At 39.9% G+C, this 12996-nt stretch overlaps 1 protein-coding gene across 1 annotated transcript in view; it reads left to right on the top strand.

Moving 5' to 3' along the window:
• Positions 1-12996, top strand: part of ANKFN1 (ankyrin repeat and fibronectin type III domain containing 1) — a 241738-nt gene that overhangs the window by 193900 nt on the left and 34842 nt on the right. The window contains exons 13-14 of the mRNA XM_032591208.1: positions 1133-1348; positions 10588-10754. Coding sequence (XP_032447099.1) covers positions 1133-1348; positions 10588-10754 — 383 coding nt within the window. The remainder of the gene's footprint in view (positions 1-1132; positions 1349-10587; positions 10755-12996) is intronic.

Raw genomic sequence — 12996 nt, 5'->3', positions numbered from 1 at the left:
TATGATTTAGAAGTCAATAATTTGAAAGGAATAATCTGACTGATCAGGTTGTTTTAAAAATAATGATCCCACCAAATGAATTTTTATGTGTCAATAATTATTTATGAAATTGCTTACTTATATGCCCAGTTCTAATGAGGAAAAATAAAAGACATAAGACACAGTCTCTACCTGGAAGGATCATTCCAGTGTTTTCATATCTGTAGATATTGACCCGCTGGCTCATTCATTTTTAGGTCATCTGTGTCACTTTTATAAGTTCCAGTTCTACTTTGGCTCTCCTGCAAACAGGTCATCAGCATTTATCTGAGCTTGCAAATAACAGCTAGGAGCTCTGAGATCTTTTATTTATACTTTTGAAAAATCACAGATATTCAAAATAAAAGGATATTTTATCCTCCTCATCCAACATTCTAGGTTAGAAATCTGCAAACTCTGCATATTTTTAAAACTGTTTATTTTAGTAACATCTTCCTGGGTCCCTCCACATTTGATGCAGCATCTTTATTTTCCTACCTTTCTAAAAGTATTGTCTGCCTCAGGTGATCTAGCTTACAAACAATTTTAACGTAATTTTAAATAAATAGAACCCCCTGAAATGCAGATAAGTCAAACCAGGCCAATCTCCCAATTAAAGTATCTTGAAAGGAATGTTCAGTCATTTGGAGACCTGTACAATGTACTACATTGTCAATTCACTTCTTCATTTTAAACAACCCCACCTCATACCAGCTTACTGTAGATCTCTTGAAAACTCCACCAGTGGCATACTTGAAATATCAGGCATTTTTCTTTAAAACATCTGGGATTCTCTTCAAGTGCTGGTAACTGAGGTCTATGTGCTGGTGTGTCTATGTGGGTAAGAGATATTTACAGATACTGAATTTGCTTAAAAAAACATCATTTTTGTGCCTCTTGCTATAATCTTTGCAAGCTTATGGTGAAGAGATTTTCTTGGAGCTTCTGTTAAGTACATTTTCTATGGTGCCACATATTCCAGTTTTAAGTTTGCTTTAAAAAAAAAAAACTTCTCAGAAACATCAGATAATTGATATTCAGTGTCTTTTGTTCCAATTATGTTGCTTTGTTTGCACAATATCATCCAAACTACCAGAAATCTATTTGTTTCTAGAATTTACTTGGAACACACAACTTGGGAAGAGTTTACTATGAGCCCATTAAAGACCGGCATGGAAACATCCTCATAGTCACCATCAGAGAAGTGGAGACACTCTATTCATTTTTTAATGGCAAATGGATGCAAATCTCAAAACTACAAAGCCAGAGGAAGTCTTTGTCAACACCTGAGGAGCCTACAGCCTTAGACATTTTACTGATAACCATCCAGGTATGCAGTCTTTCAGTTTTCTAATACTGTATATTTAAAGTTCAAACACATTTATTGAGGGGTTAGTGAAATGTACTAAGACCCATTTACAAATGCAGTGATGGAATAGAGAGGGTCCAGAGGCATTTCACTGTTTGTATTCCACACACAGGAAAGGTTCAGAAGCTTATTTTTTATTTATCACTCTCCAGATATGTAATTGGCCATGCAATACAAGTGCAGTGAGCACCCTGAAAATGGCCCTGACCAATAAGCCAATGAGAAACATTGAGACAAATGTTTGAGTAGGGGTCTACAGATAATATAATCAAAACATTAACACCTAAAGGGACTATAATAATAATACATTGCTAGACCATGTGTGTGTGTGTGTGTGTGTGTGTGTGTATAAAACACTATGAACAAAAACACTCTTACACACACTTACTTGTGTGTTCCTTCTAATATTCCTCTGGGTCAGGCAGGCATGATTAAATCCATTTTAGGAATGAAATAACCGAGGCTCAAAGAGATTCTATGACATAACGACCACACAGAGAGGCAGGTCTAGTGAAGCTAATGTAGCCTCAGCATATTCAGCTCTTCACTTGCATTAGCCCCTATCAGTGCCCTGGCAGGGATCCTAACAACTTCATATCCACAGTTTTGTATTCTTCTCGTTAAAGAAGGCACAGAAAATTGTATTCGCTTTAGTCCCCACAAAACTTGGGTTTGCTCCTGGGCATACAGCTAGAAAGTGGCAGGACTGAAACTTAAACTCAGATCTTCTGGCTGGAATCAGGCTTCTTTCTGCTACATTCTGTCACATCCTGGGGCAGGAGTTAGGATTTTAGTCATGAGGGATTGGAGATCAAATAAAGGATGAAAGATTCGCCTGAGAACTGAATAGCCACCAAAATGCAAAATTCAGGCAGCTCTGATCAAGACTCAGGCTGGATGGCATAACTGGGATACAAAGTACATCTTTTGCTCCTGAGTCCAGCACTCTCTCCACACCACCACACTCCTCAGGTGTTCTTACGTGAGCATGGGCTTCACGCTATTTCCCTTCCCTCCTTCCTTCCTTTCCTTCCTTCCCTCCTTCCTTCCTTTCCTTCCTTCCCTTCTTCCTTCCCTTTCCTTTCCTTTTTTAAACCCAGTCATGGGGATGAGTTTGATAGTACTCTCCAGTTAGGCAGACAAGCTGGCAGAAACACCTACCTTAAATTGAGGTCTGGCATATATCCACAAGACAGCCAGTCCAGAGTAATGGGAAAGAAAGGGCTCAGTCCCACATAAACAAGCCAAACCCAACCCTTGATGCCAGTAGCCGCTCATGATCACCCTAAAAAACTAAGCCACCAGCCCACTAACTTACTTTAGTTCCCCACTGAGGAGTGGTTGATAGAATAATCTCACCTCTCCATTCCTTGCACTAACCCAAACCAGAATGGAGTCCAGTGTAGCAAAGGTAAGCTAATTGGTCAAAGCCAATACCTCTGGCTTTGATTTTATGGAATTTGGGTTCATATGAAATTGATAGAGGGTGTGTGTGTGTGCATGCGTGTGTGTGTGTGTGTGGGTGTGGGTGTGGGTGTGTATGTAGGAGGTGGGGGCAGGGAACATAGACACTATTCGTGGCTCCCCTCTTCACCCTTTATAAGCAAGTGCTAAAAGAAACATTTAAAAAAATCACAATAAATTGAGCTTTTACAGGGTGACTAATACACTAATCCCCTATAGGGATAAACTGGGGTCTGGGCTACCTTTGCTCCTAGAAACACAGCACAGGCCCCAGCATGATATAATACCTGGTTTCTCCTAGACTTATTACATTAAAAATGTGTTACAGGTGCAGAAAAATTCCAATCTGGCAAAAGGTTGTTAGAAAAGGAGACCAAAAATAGAGGCAAGATCAGGTTTCCACACAGATCCAAGTGGAAAATTTACCCCCGCTGACTGGCACATTTCTGCTTGATGTCATTCCCACCCACCCCCACTCTCCTTCTCCTCCTCCTACTTCTTCTCTCTCCCCTCCTTCCCAATCAGGTCTTACACTAGAGAGGAAATAGGGGATAAAACTACTAGGGCTGGTATCCAGTCACTCCTGGACTTTAATTATGTCAGGAGTTGGCCCCAGCAACTCAACATGAAAGTAGTGACAAGTCTTGGTGTTTGCCCAAAGCAGGCGGGGTACTTCCCACAATTCTGGGCCACAAACCACTCTCTTTTCTCATGGTCAGTTGAGTGATGACCACTAGGCTTGGGGCTTCTTTCTGTTAAATCACAACACATATTGAGGCACCAGTTTGGAATATAGCACACGAGGGTGTGCTTCCTGACTCCACCTTGTCTAGTGATGTGACTAAGGCAAGATACTTCATTTCTGACCTCTTGTGTTTCCTCCCCTTCTTCCTTCAGCAAGAAACCCTACTTCATAGGGTTCCAAGGAAGATTAAATGAGTTAATATGTAAAGCATTAGAGAGTGGCACAAAGTGAGCACTCAATAAACGTTAGTGATTGTTATTATTTCTCTACTCGGAAAAATACAAACAATTCTAGGCCTCCTCGGGAGGTATCTAGGCCATCTCCTCCCATCCCTACCTTCCCATAAGACCCTGGTACTGGCTCAATCATCCAGTGGGGCATTGCACCACCACCTCTACCTTTCATAAGAACTAAGGAAAAGTTGTATAAAAACTGTATGGTCTGCAATGCGGGTTTCAAAACAGGTAAGGGCTTTAAGAAACTCTGGGTCTATAACTAATCTACTAATCCCTAGGGCCCCAGGGAAACTCCAGGGTCTAACCCTCTCAAATTCTTGACCCTCTCAAGTCCCAGACCTTCATTACGGGCCTTTCTCATATCTAGAAGAAAGAGAGAAATCCTTCACACACCTGTCTGGGAAGGATAAGAGAGTTACTATGGACAAATTAGAGTCCCTCTGAGCAAACTAATTGGCAGTGAGAGTACTTCCAATAGGGAGGACCCTCTCAGGTGCTGAGTTACCCAGACATTGACCTCCAGGGTCACCTTAATAACTGGAAACTTCACAGGTGAACTTTTCTTTGAAGCTTAATCTTTCACATTTGCACTACATTTTCAAGTTTATAACACTCTGTTACATCTATAATATCATTTGATCTTCATGAAAACCCAGTGAGATTGAGTGGGTAATTTCATTGTGTCTCATTCACAGATGAAGCTATGGATTTCAGGGAAATAATTCCTTAGGGTCATATTAGCAAAAAAGCAGCATAGGAGAAACTAGGGCCCAAATCTTCTGACACCTGGTCAGGTACCTTTCCCATTTTCCCAAGCCGCTTTACATGCCCTCCCCCTCCTTTTCTCTGTATCCTTCAAAAAAAAAAAAAAAAAAAAAAAGTGTCATCCTAGAGAGGATGTGCTAAAGTTTGCCTTCTGGCCCCTCCCAGCTCTGCTTTCCTTCTCCTTCTCCTTCGGCATTCCTGTCACCCTGTGTCTTCTCACACCTGCAATACCCAGGACCTACTACTTCTTCTGCCCTTTTCTGTTGTTGTTTCTTTTTTCCAGTACATTCCTGCTCTTTCTACCCCCAAGCAGCCCCTAACATGGGGATCAAAAACTACAGGAATCAGGAAGATGAATGAAAATGAGCCAATTGAGCTGCACATGAGAAACAATTAGGTTCACACAAAAACTTGTTTATATCAGTGCTCATAACAGAAAAAGAGTGGAAACAACCAAATGTAATGACTGATGAATGGATAACAAAAGTGATATCCATATAATGGAATATTATTCCGCCATAAAAATGAGTGAAGTACTGATCCATGCTGCAAAGTGGATGAACCTTGAGATCAAACATCATGCTAAGTGAAAGAAGCCAGACACAAAATGCCACATATTGTATGATTCCATTTATATGAAATGCCTAGAATATGCAAATCCACAAAGACAGAAAAGTAGATGAGTGGTTCTAGGGGTAGAGGGAGGAGGGATGACAGCTAATGAATGCAAGTGATGGAGTGATGAAAATGATCGGGAATTAGGTAGTGCTGAGAGCAGCACAAGCTTGTGAACATAGGAAAAAAAAAACACAGAATCTCACACTTTAAAAGGGTGAATCTCAATTTTAAAAAAAGGAGCAAGTGGAAGTAACAGAGACTACAATAATCTGGAGGGCCCTTGTGCCATGTAAAGAACAGCCCATTCAGCCACAGCCAACTGCAGTGGAAAAAAGTGGTCCCAATGTTGAATGTTTTCCCATTTTTAAAGAGAAGTTAAAAATCTAGAGTTTTGGATAAAATATCCTTATTTTTAAAAGTTAGGAAATAATTTAGAAAATTTAAATTCTTTGCAAACCCTATAATCTTGGGCCCACAAATACCTGGGCCACCATTTTCTGACCTTTGCTGTCCCTGGTCAATTCAGTTTCCATCCCCTGTGCAAAACTAAAGCCCTGTGGTTACTGGAAAAGCAGGTCATTCCTCTAACAAACTCTTAGGACACCTGGTCAATGGAGGGCAATTGGATATACCCTTCCTGGTCACTGAACCAGCACAGCATATTCTCTCCCTGAGGCCCAGCTCCACACTCCACTACCTCTGGGCCTCTCACTTCATATTTAATAAACATTTTTTCAGCACCAACTAGGTGCCAGGAACTCTTCTAGGTGCTATAGGAAAAACAAATGAATAAGTCAAGGTCCCTGCTCTCAAGGAGTTCAGTCAAGGGAGGGAGACAGACTTGTAAACAAATCAAGGTAATACAAGGCAGAATTAAACCAGAGCCTGATAGCAGTACAAACAGCGTACTATGGGAGCACAGACAAAGCAGCTATTAATTCTCCCTGGAAATATCAGGGAAGGCGTTGTAGAAGAGGTGACATTTGGCTAAGCCATGAAGGGTAAATTAAGTTCACCAGGTGGAGAAAAAAAAGAGAAAGAGAGGGTAGGGAGGAAGGAGGAGAGAAGGAGGGAGAAGAAGAGGAGGGAGAGAAAAAGAGAGGGAAGTAGCAAGGGGGAGAGAGAAGAAGGAAGAAGGAAGGAAGAACTCAAAGAGAGATTTAAATTAAATAGAGGGCATGGTAAAGAAATGAGGCTGAAGGTAGAAAAGGAGATCTAACCCTCCCTTGGGTCCACAATGGACCTTATACAACGTGATCATACAGAGTTAGAAAAACTTGCTACATGTCTTTCTCACACACTGACATTTGAGTTCCATGAAGGGAAGGATCACATCTTATTCATCCTGATGTCATTAATATTCTAGCATGATACCTGACACATAGTAGGTGCCCAATAAAAGTTGGTAGAATTAGTGAACTCATGAACCAACAAAGAACCAAAGAACAGCAATTAGGACATGTTGGAGAGAGGAAAAAGCAATCCCTTTCGGCTGGATATAAGAGACACAAAAGGACTATAATGGAAGTAAAGGCTAGAAATACAAGTTAGAAGTAAAATCAGCTAATATACAAGCCCATAGGCATTTGATTTGGTTTAGAAAGCTTTCTAATTATGCGAATGGGACAATTTCTTTCTCTTCCCATACATTTCTCAGGCTCTAAAAACATTCTAATGAAGGATAAATGACTAGTAAAGGCAGGAAAACAGATGCTCAATAGTAGATGCTCAGTAATCGTCTTTTAAAACAATGAATGAAAGAGTAAATTACACCACCTAAGAATGGTGGTAGTTTTTACATAACCACAGTATGTTCCTAGCTCTCATTCTATTTGTGGTTAGTGCTCACCCCCACATGTGTATAAGAGAAAACTCTTCTTATACACATCCTATATTTGTACTTTTGGGTTTGGGTCTTTACAAGCACATTTTCTTATTAAGTTTCAACCCTAATTATTTTTCCAATGCATAGGCTCATTCAAAGCTTTATTACTATTTTCTTGAAACTCAAAACCATAACAAATTTGGGACCTGCAATTTTGATGCACACATTCTTCGTTTCTTGGTCTGGAACATCAATAAATAAGCTAAAGAGATGGGCCCTCAGGACCAGTCTCTACTGGGCCATCACTCAATATGTCTACCATTCCCACACCATCTCCATCCACAAATCTTCAACCCAGAGAGTCAGCTTATTAAAGTAATGTCAAGATTCTACTTTTCCCAGATTATCTAGTAAAACAGATTACTGGAGACTTCTCCCTGGTCTATGGATCCTGTTCTTTTGCTGTTAGAAATTAAAGTTGTCTGTATGATTTGCCCTTCACAAAACCACACGGACTCCTGTTTAGTGCCTCAGGATTTCCTGGGTGAGTGCAAATTGATTATTTGATGGTTCTTTCTCATTTTCCCCAAAGATCAATAAGTTGGGGGTCTTTAATTACTGAGGTCATCTTGTGTTTCCCCTTTCTGTTTCAAAGACAGGCGTATTTGCCCTTTTCTAGTCTTTGGGGACTTTTCTATTTCTCTGCCACTTCTCAAAAATAATGACCTCAAAAATAATGACCAGGCTGGGCACATCTGCTTGTATAGCAAGTACCCCTACGGTGCATATCATCAAATTCTACTGATCTGAATACTTCCATTTTTCCCTTCTCTCATTACCTTCTCTCACTCATTGCTCTCTGATTACCTGTTCATTTCTCAAAATTTCACTTTGACTGAACTTCCTCCAGTCAACTACCTGTGATCTTTTCTAAAGAGATATGATAGAAGACATCAAAAAGTTCTGCCTAATCCATCTCTTGATATTAATAAAATTCCTTCTTTCTTGATCACAAAAATCCAATATTTTCTAGTCTTTTTTTTTTTTTTTTTTTTTTTTTTTTGCCAAATACCATAAAAGTTACTTAGCCTTTGCTTTTCTGTACCTGCTAGTTATGCCTTCCTCCCAATTGTGACCATTCTTATTTTGTCCCTCTTCTGCTATTCTCCTATGTTCTGGCTTAGGGAACTGTCCTGACTTCCATGTGCTGTGTATTTATTATATACAGCAATACCACTGAGTACTAAGGACACAAAGCAATAAAAAACATAGCCTTGCCATTAAAGTCATAGTCTGGTTCAAGAAAAGAACATAAAAGAAGAAAAAATATAAGTACTCCTTCCTCAGTATGCCTCCATTGCTTCTATTGTAAAACTGATTTCAGAATACTGTGATCATTTGTTTACTCATCTGTTTTTCTCAACCTCTTCAAGAGTAAAGATCACATGATGTTCCCCTGACACCCCCCTGTCTCCTGCAGTGCCTGGAATTCAATAAGTTTGATAAAGGATGATACAGAGGAGACAATAACACAATAGTATAGGGGCGCCTGGGTGGCTCAGTCAGTTAAGCATCCGAATTTGGCTCAGGTCGTGATCTCACAGTTCGTGAGTTTGAGCCCTGTGTCAGGCTCTATGCTAACAGCTCAGAGCCTGGAGCCTACTTTAGATTCTGTGTCTCCCTCTCTCTCTGCCCCTCCCCAACTCACGTTCTGTCTCTCTCCCTCTCAAAAATAAACAAACATTTAAAAAAAATACACAATACTGTATGTTAGATGTTGCAGATGGTGAATTCTACGGAGGAGGGATTACTTCTTCAGAGTCTACAGGTCAAAGAAGCCCTCTCTGTTCCGTATAGAATTCCGCACAAGTTTATATGCTTGGTTTTCTCTTACTTTTAATATTCCCTGCATTTCATGGTAAGGTTGGCTCCTTCTTTTCACTCCCTTTGAAAAGAAAGCTAAACTCTAGCCTATAGGAATTCTTCCCTGACTCACCACTCCTGTGTTTCAGTTTCCCCACTGCCCAAATGCTTAAAAAGGTCTTACCTACTGATACATATTTCTAATTGTTCATTATCCGAGTTCCTGCAGTTGTATAGGGAAGCAAAAGTCACAACCAAAACAGTTCACTGGAGAGTTGACTACATATAAAATAAGACTGCATTCAAACATCCTTCTGTGCTTAACCAGGCTGGTACTTGCTGTTGCACCAGAAACTTCAGTCTCTGCTGCCTGTGGAATAAAGTGATGTGAAAATACAATGCAAATTCAAGGCAAATCTATTACAAGGTGAATCTTAAAATCTTATAAAAGATGCAGAATTTCGTGAAGCTGATGAAGATGATGTGGAGATCTAATCAAATTACAGCCAAAGCTGTTGACAATTAAGAATCTAGCAGGGGCAGGCCAGTTAACAATTGAAGAACACAAAACAAAGGAACTTATGAGAATGACCTGAATATCCACATTTTTTAAATGCCAGGGGGAAAAATATGAAGACTTCAAATATTCTTGCAAAAATACCCTCTTCATTATCACATTGTGAAAGTCACATATGAGGAATAGCATTTCAGCTATCATACAATTTAGTCTAAAAAATAAAGCCAAAGAAAAAAAAAAAAGAATCAATACTTGATTCTTCCTTCATCCTCATGAATTAATGAATAATTGTAACTACAACTTAAGTGATAATAATACAAGATAAATAAATCTGGGGCTATTGCTTTTTGTTTCATTTTTCAAGATAAAGAACCAACCAAATCTTTGTTTTTCTACTTACTATATAAAGTTTTGGTCCGATTTTAAATGGTGTCATTTAAAAGAGACTTTTCCTAGATACCAATTATTCTGAAATAATTAGGCTTCGTGTACTGCTTTGTCAGCTTCTACACTTGCAAATTTCTGTTTTCCTACTGCTAAACAACAAACCCTGAGAGGACAGAAATTAGGAATTCTAGTTTTCTAGTTACCCGTTCCCAATCACAACCCACACACCTAGCCCAGCCCAGGAAATAAGGAAATAGCATGCAGGCAGGCTATATTAATGACTAATTACCTGACTTGGAGGATAATCCAAGGTAATCCTAAAGGTAAGATTGGCTGTACCACCAATATGTCCCCAATATCCACAGTGGTATCCAAGGCTTCTATCCTAATAACTTAGCTACAGCTCCTTTAATTTATGACATGGTGCACCTATGAAAGGAAAAGGTTTTGAGGTTGCCATTTCTTAAAAAAAAATATATATATATATATATATATATATATATACACACATATATATATAAATGTTTATTCTTGCAGGGGGGGGGGGAGAGGGAGGGAGGAAGGGAGGGAGACAGAGAGAGAGAGAGAGAGATACATAATCTGAAACAGGCTTCCGGCCCTGAGCTGTCAGCACAGAGCCTGATGTGGGGCTCAAACTCATGAGCTGTGAGATCATGACCTGAGCCGAGGTCGGACGCTTAAGGAACTGAGCCACCCAGGTGCCCCTTGAGGTTGCCTTTTCAAGGTGTTTTATGTGTTGTTTTGTTTTTCACCCTACAGGATATTCTCTCTTATCACAAAAGGAGTCATCAGCGTCTCTCTCCTGGATTATATCTGGGTTACCTAAAGCTATGTAGCTCTGTGGATCAGATCAAAGTCCTAGTTACCCAAAAGTTGCCCAACATTCTCTGCCACGTGAAGATCCGTGAAAACAGTAACATTTCCAAGTAAGTTGTGAGGAGTCTGGGTTTTCCTTGTGATGAAACAATGGCTCAAATGATGGGTTTGATGTGTCAGAGGAGAAAACTGACCCAGTGTAGTTTCTGCAGTGAGATGTCCCCAGGTGCCAGCACACCGGGGCAGAAGCAGAGCTGTATTTTAACATTAGGATAAGGAGGGTTTGTGGTATTGGTTGGTGGAAGGAGTGACCCAATTGAAGGAGGGGCAAACTCCTTTCACTTTCCTCTCTATATTATTCATGGTGCAACCACTGACACTCAACTGGTTAATGAATAGATGCCCTTTTCTTTCAACATTTTTATTTCCAGTATCTTTTCTTCACAACTTAATAAGTCATTTTTTAAAAATATATATATATCAATTGTGGAAATGGGTTCTGGTAGAGCAATTGATTTCCCTTTAAAGAATCCCCCTGCCCTCATTCTCCCCATCCCTGGCCCTCTGGCCTTAGGACTATGTATGTTTCCTGTACTCTTTATGGTTCTCTAAAGAAGAAAAGAAGTAACAAGGCCTGTGCTTCTGGAAACTGCTCTATGGTTTGGCATTATGGTGAATTACCCTGTTAGCTTTCGGAAAGTTGCCCAATCTTGGTAATCTGGCTCAGATTTACAACTAGCCCTCCAGCAGGCCTCTGAAAGTCTACTATAATGAACTGAATTGTGCCCAACCTAAAAAAAAAAAAAAAAAGTAAAGAATAGATAAGAAAAACAACTCTCCAGGGATCCTTAGGCTTTAGAATACAAATTAGATGCCCAGATTCTAGTTATACCTATGAATTTGCTTAACCAAAAGAGATTCCTAACTTGGGTCATTTAAAATTTGGTCCATAAGGTGGCAAGAGCTTATTAACTATAGTGTCTCATGATGTTTTTAAAATACTATTTGATGACAGTGAAGGAAATAATGATGATCTCTTCAAAAACTCACTAGCTGCCATATTCTCATCTTTCACTTATCAACCACACCTAGACTTTAAGTCTGCCATCTGGTGGTCACTTCTACAATCAACTTTGGTTATCTTATCAGTCCCTCCCAAGAGGTTACATGGCTCATTTGTGGGTTGACTCAGCAATGGTTACTTTCATCCATTTGCTAGATTTGTGTCTTAAAGGTTTAGACTCTATCTTTTAGTGGTTATACCAACTAATTTCTTCTTGACAAGGATCCAAGTTTAATTTTTACAGAAGATTCCAGAAGCCTTCACTCTTGCCAGTTCCATTTCTCTCATCCTTATAGACTAAACTGCTTAGTTAGTGGTAGATGTTTCATGGTATTCCTACTGGTAATTTATTCTCTAATTTTATTACAGATGCTATTTTAGCAATGTGCTCCTTTAGGTTTTGTGAATGTTTGTGCCAGTCAGAACCCCCTCATTTAGTTCAATATCAGTGATGGGAGAAAAGAAATTAACTCCCAAGCAGGTTCTCAAAGATTTCAATTATTTGTGGAGCCAACTGCATGCCCAGATTGAAGTAGGATTTAATTTTTATTTTGTTTCTCTTATTGGGACAATACGGTAGATTTTCCATAGTATTTTCCAGTGTGGGAATTGAAATGAAACAGAGATCTTGAAAACAGACACTTTTCCAAGAGGATAGTTGGTTAAAAGAGATTGTTTTCTGATGAAAAGCTCATGTCACAATCGATTTCATTTTCTGACACAATTGGAGCCCAGGCTGGTAAACCCACTGGGGAGAGCCCTCAGAGGGTTTTCACACGAGTGGGAACATATGTTAGCACCTCCTCTCTTTCTGTCCCCAGAGAGGAGGGCTTTCCTTTCCTCTCTGGCCTGCTCCTGAGTGCATACTGCTGCTCCCTGCAGAGTTAGAAAGAGGAGAAACTGGGCCAAATGAACGTGTTTAGAGACTTGTGCTGGAATACCTGTGGAAACAATGTTCCGAGGAGGCATTTACCTTGATCTTTTCAAGCTCCTCTTGAAGAGCGGCCTTTGGGGGACAAACCAGATGTGTTTTCTCCCACCATCATTCTTTTCCTTGCCCTTCTGCATGACATTTGGAAAAGTTCATTAGGAAGGATTACAGAGCACACAGAATAAAGACACAGATGACTAGTTTGAAAGGAGGATGGAACCAGTGATGTGTGTCCCCTGGTTCCTTTTATTGGAATTGTCTGGTGTTCCTGTTTGTGATTCTCCTCAAGCTCTTGGAAGGGGAAAGAAACCAAAATAGTCCCCACGATTACAACAGGCCGGGGTTGAAATGTGCCATG

This window comes from Lynx canadensis, chromosome E1 (assembly GCF_007474595.2).
Source record: "Lynx canadensis isolate LIC74 chromosome E1, mLynCan4.pri.v2, whole genome shotgun sequence".
In the NCBI taxonomy this organism is placed as follows: Eukaryota; Metazoa; Chordata; class Mammalia; order Carnivora; family Felidae; genus Lynx; species Lynx canadensis.
The sequence above is the reverse complement of the archived record's forward strand: the minus strand, read 5'-3'. Positions and strand labels throughout refer to the sequence as shown.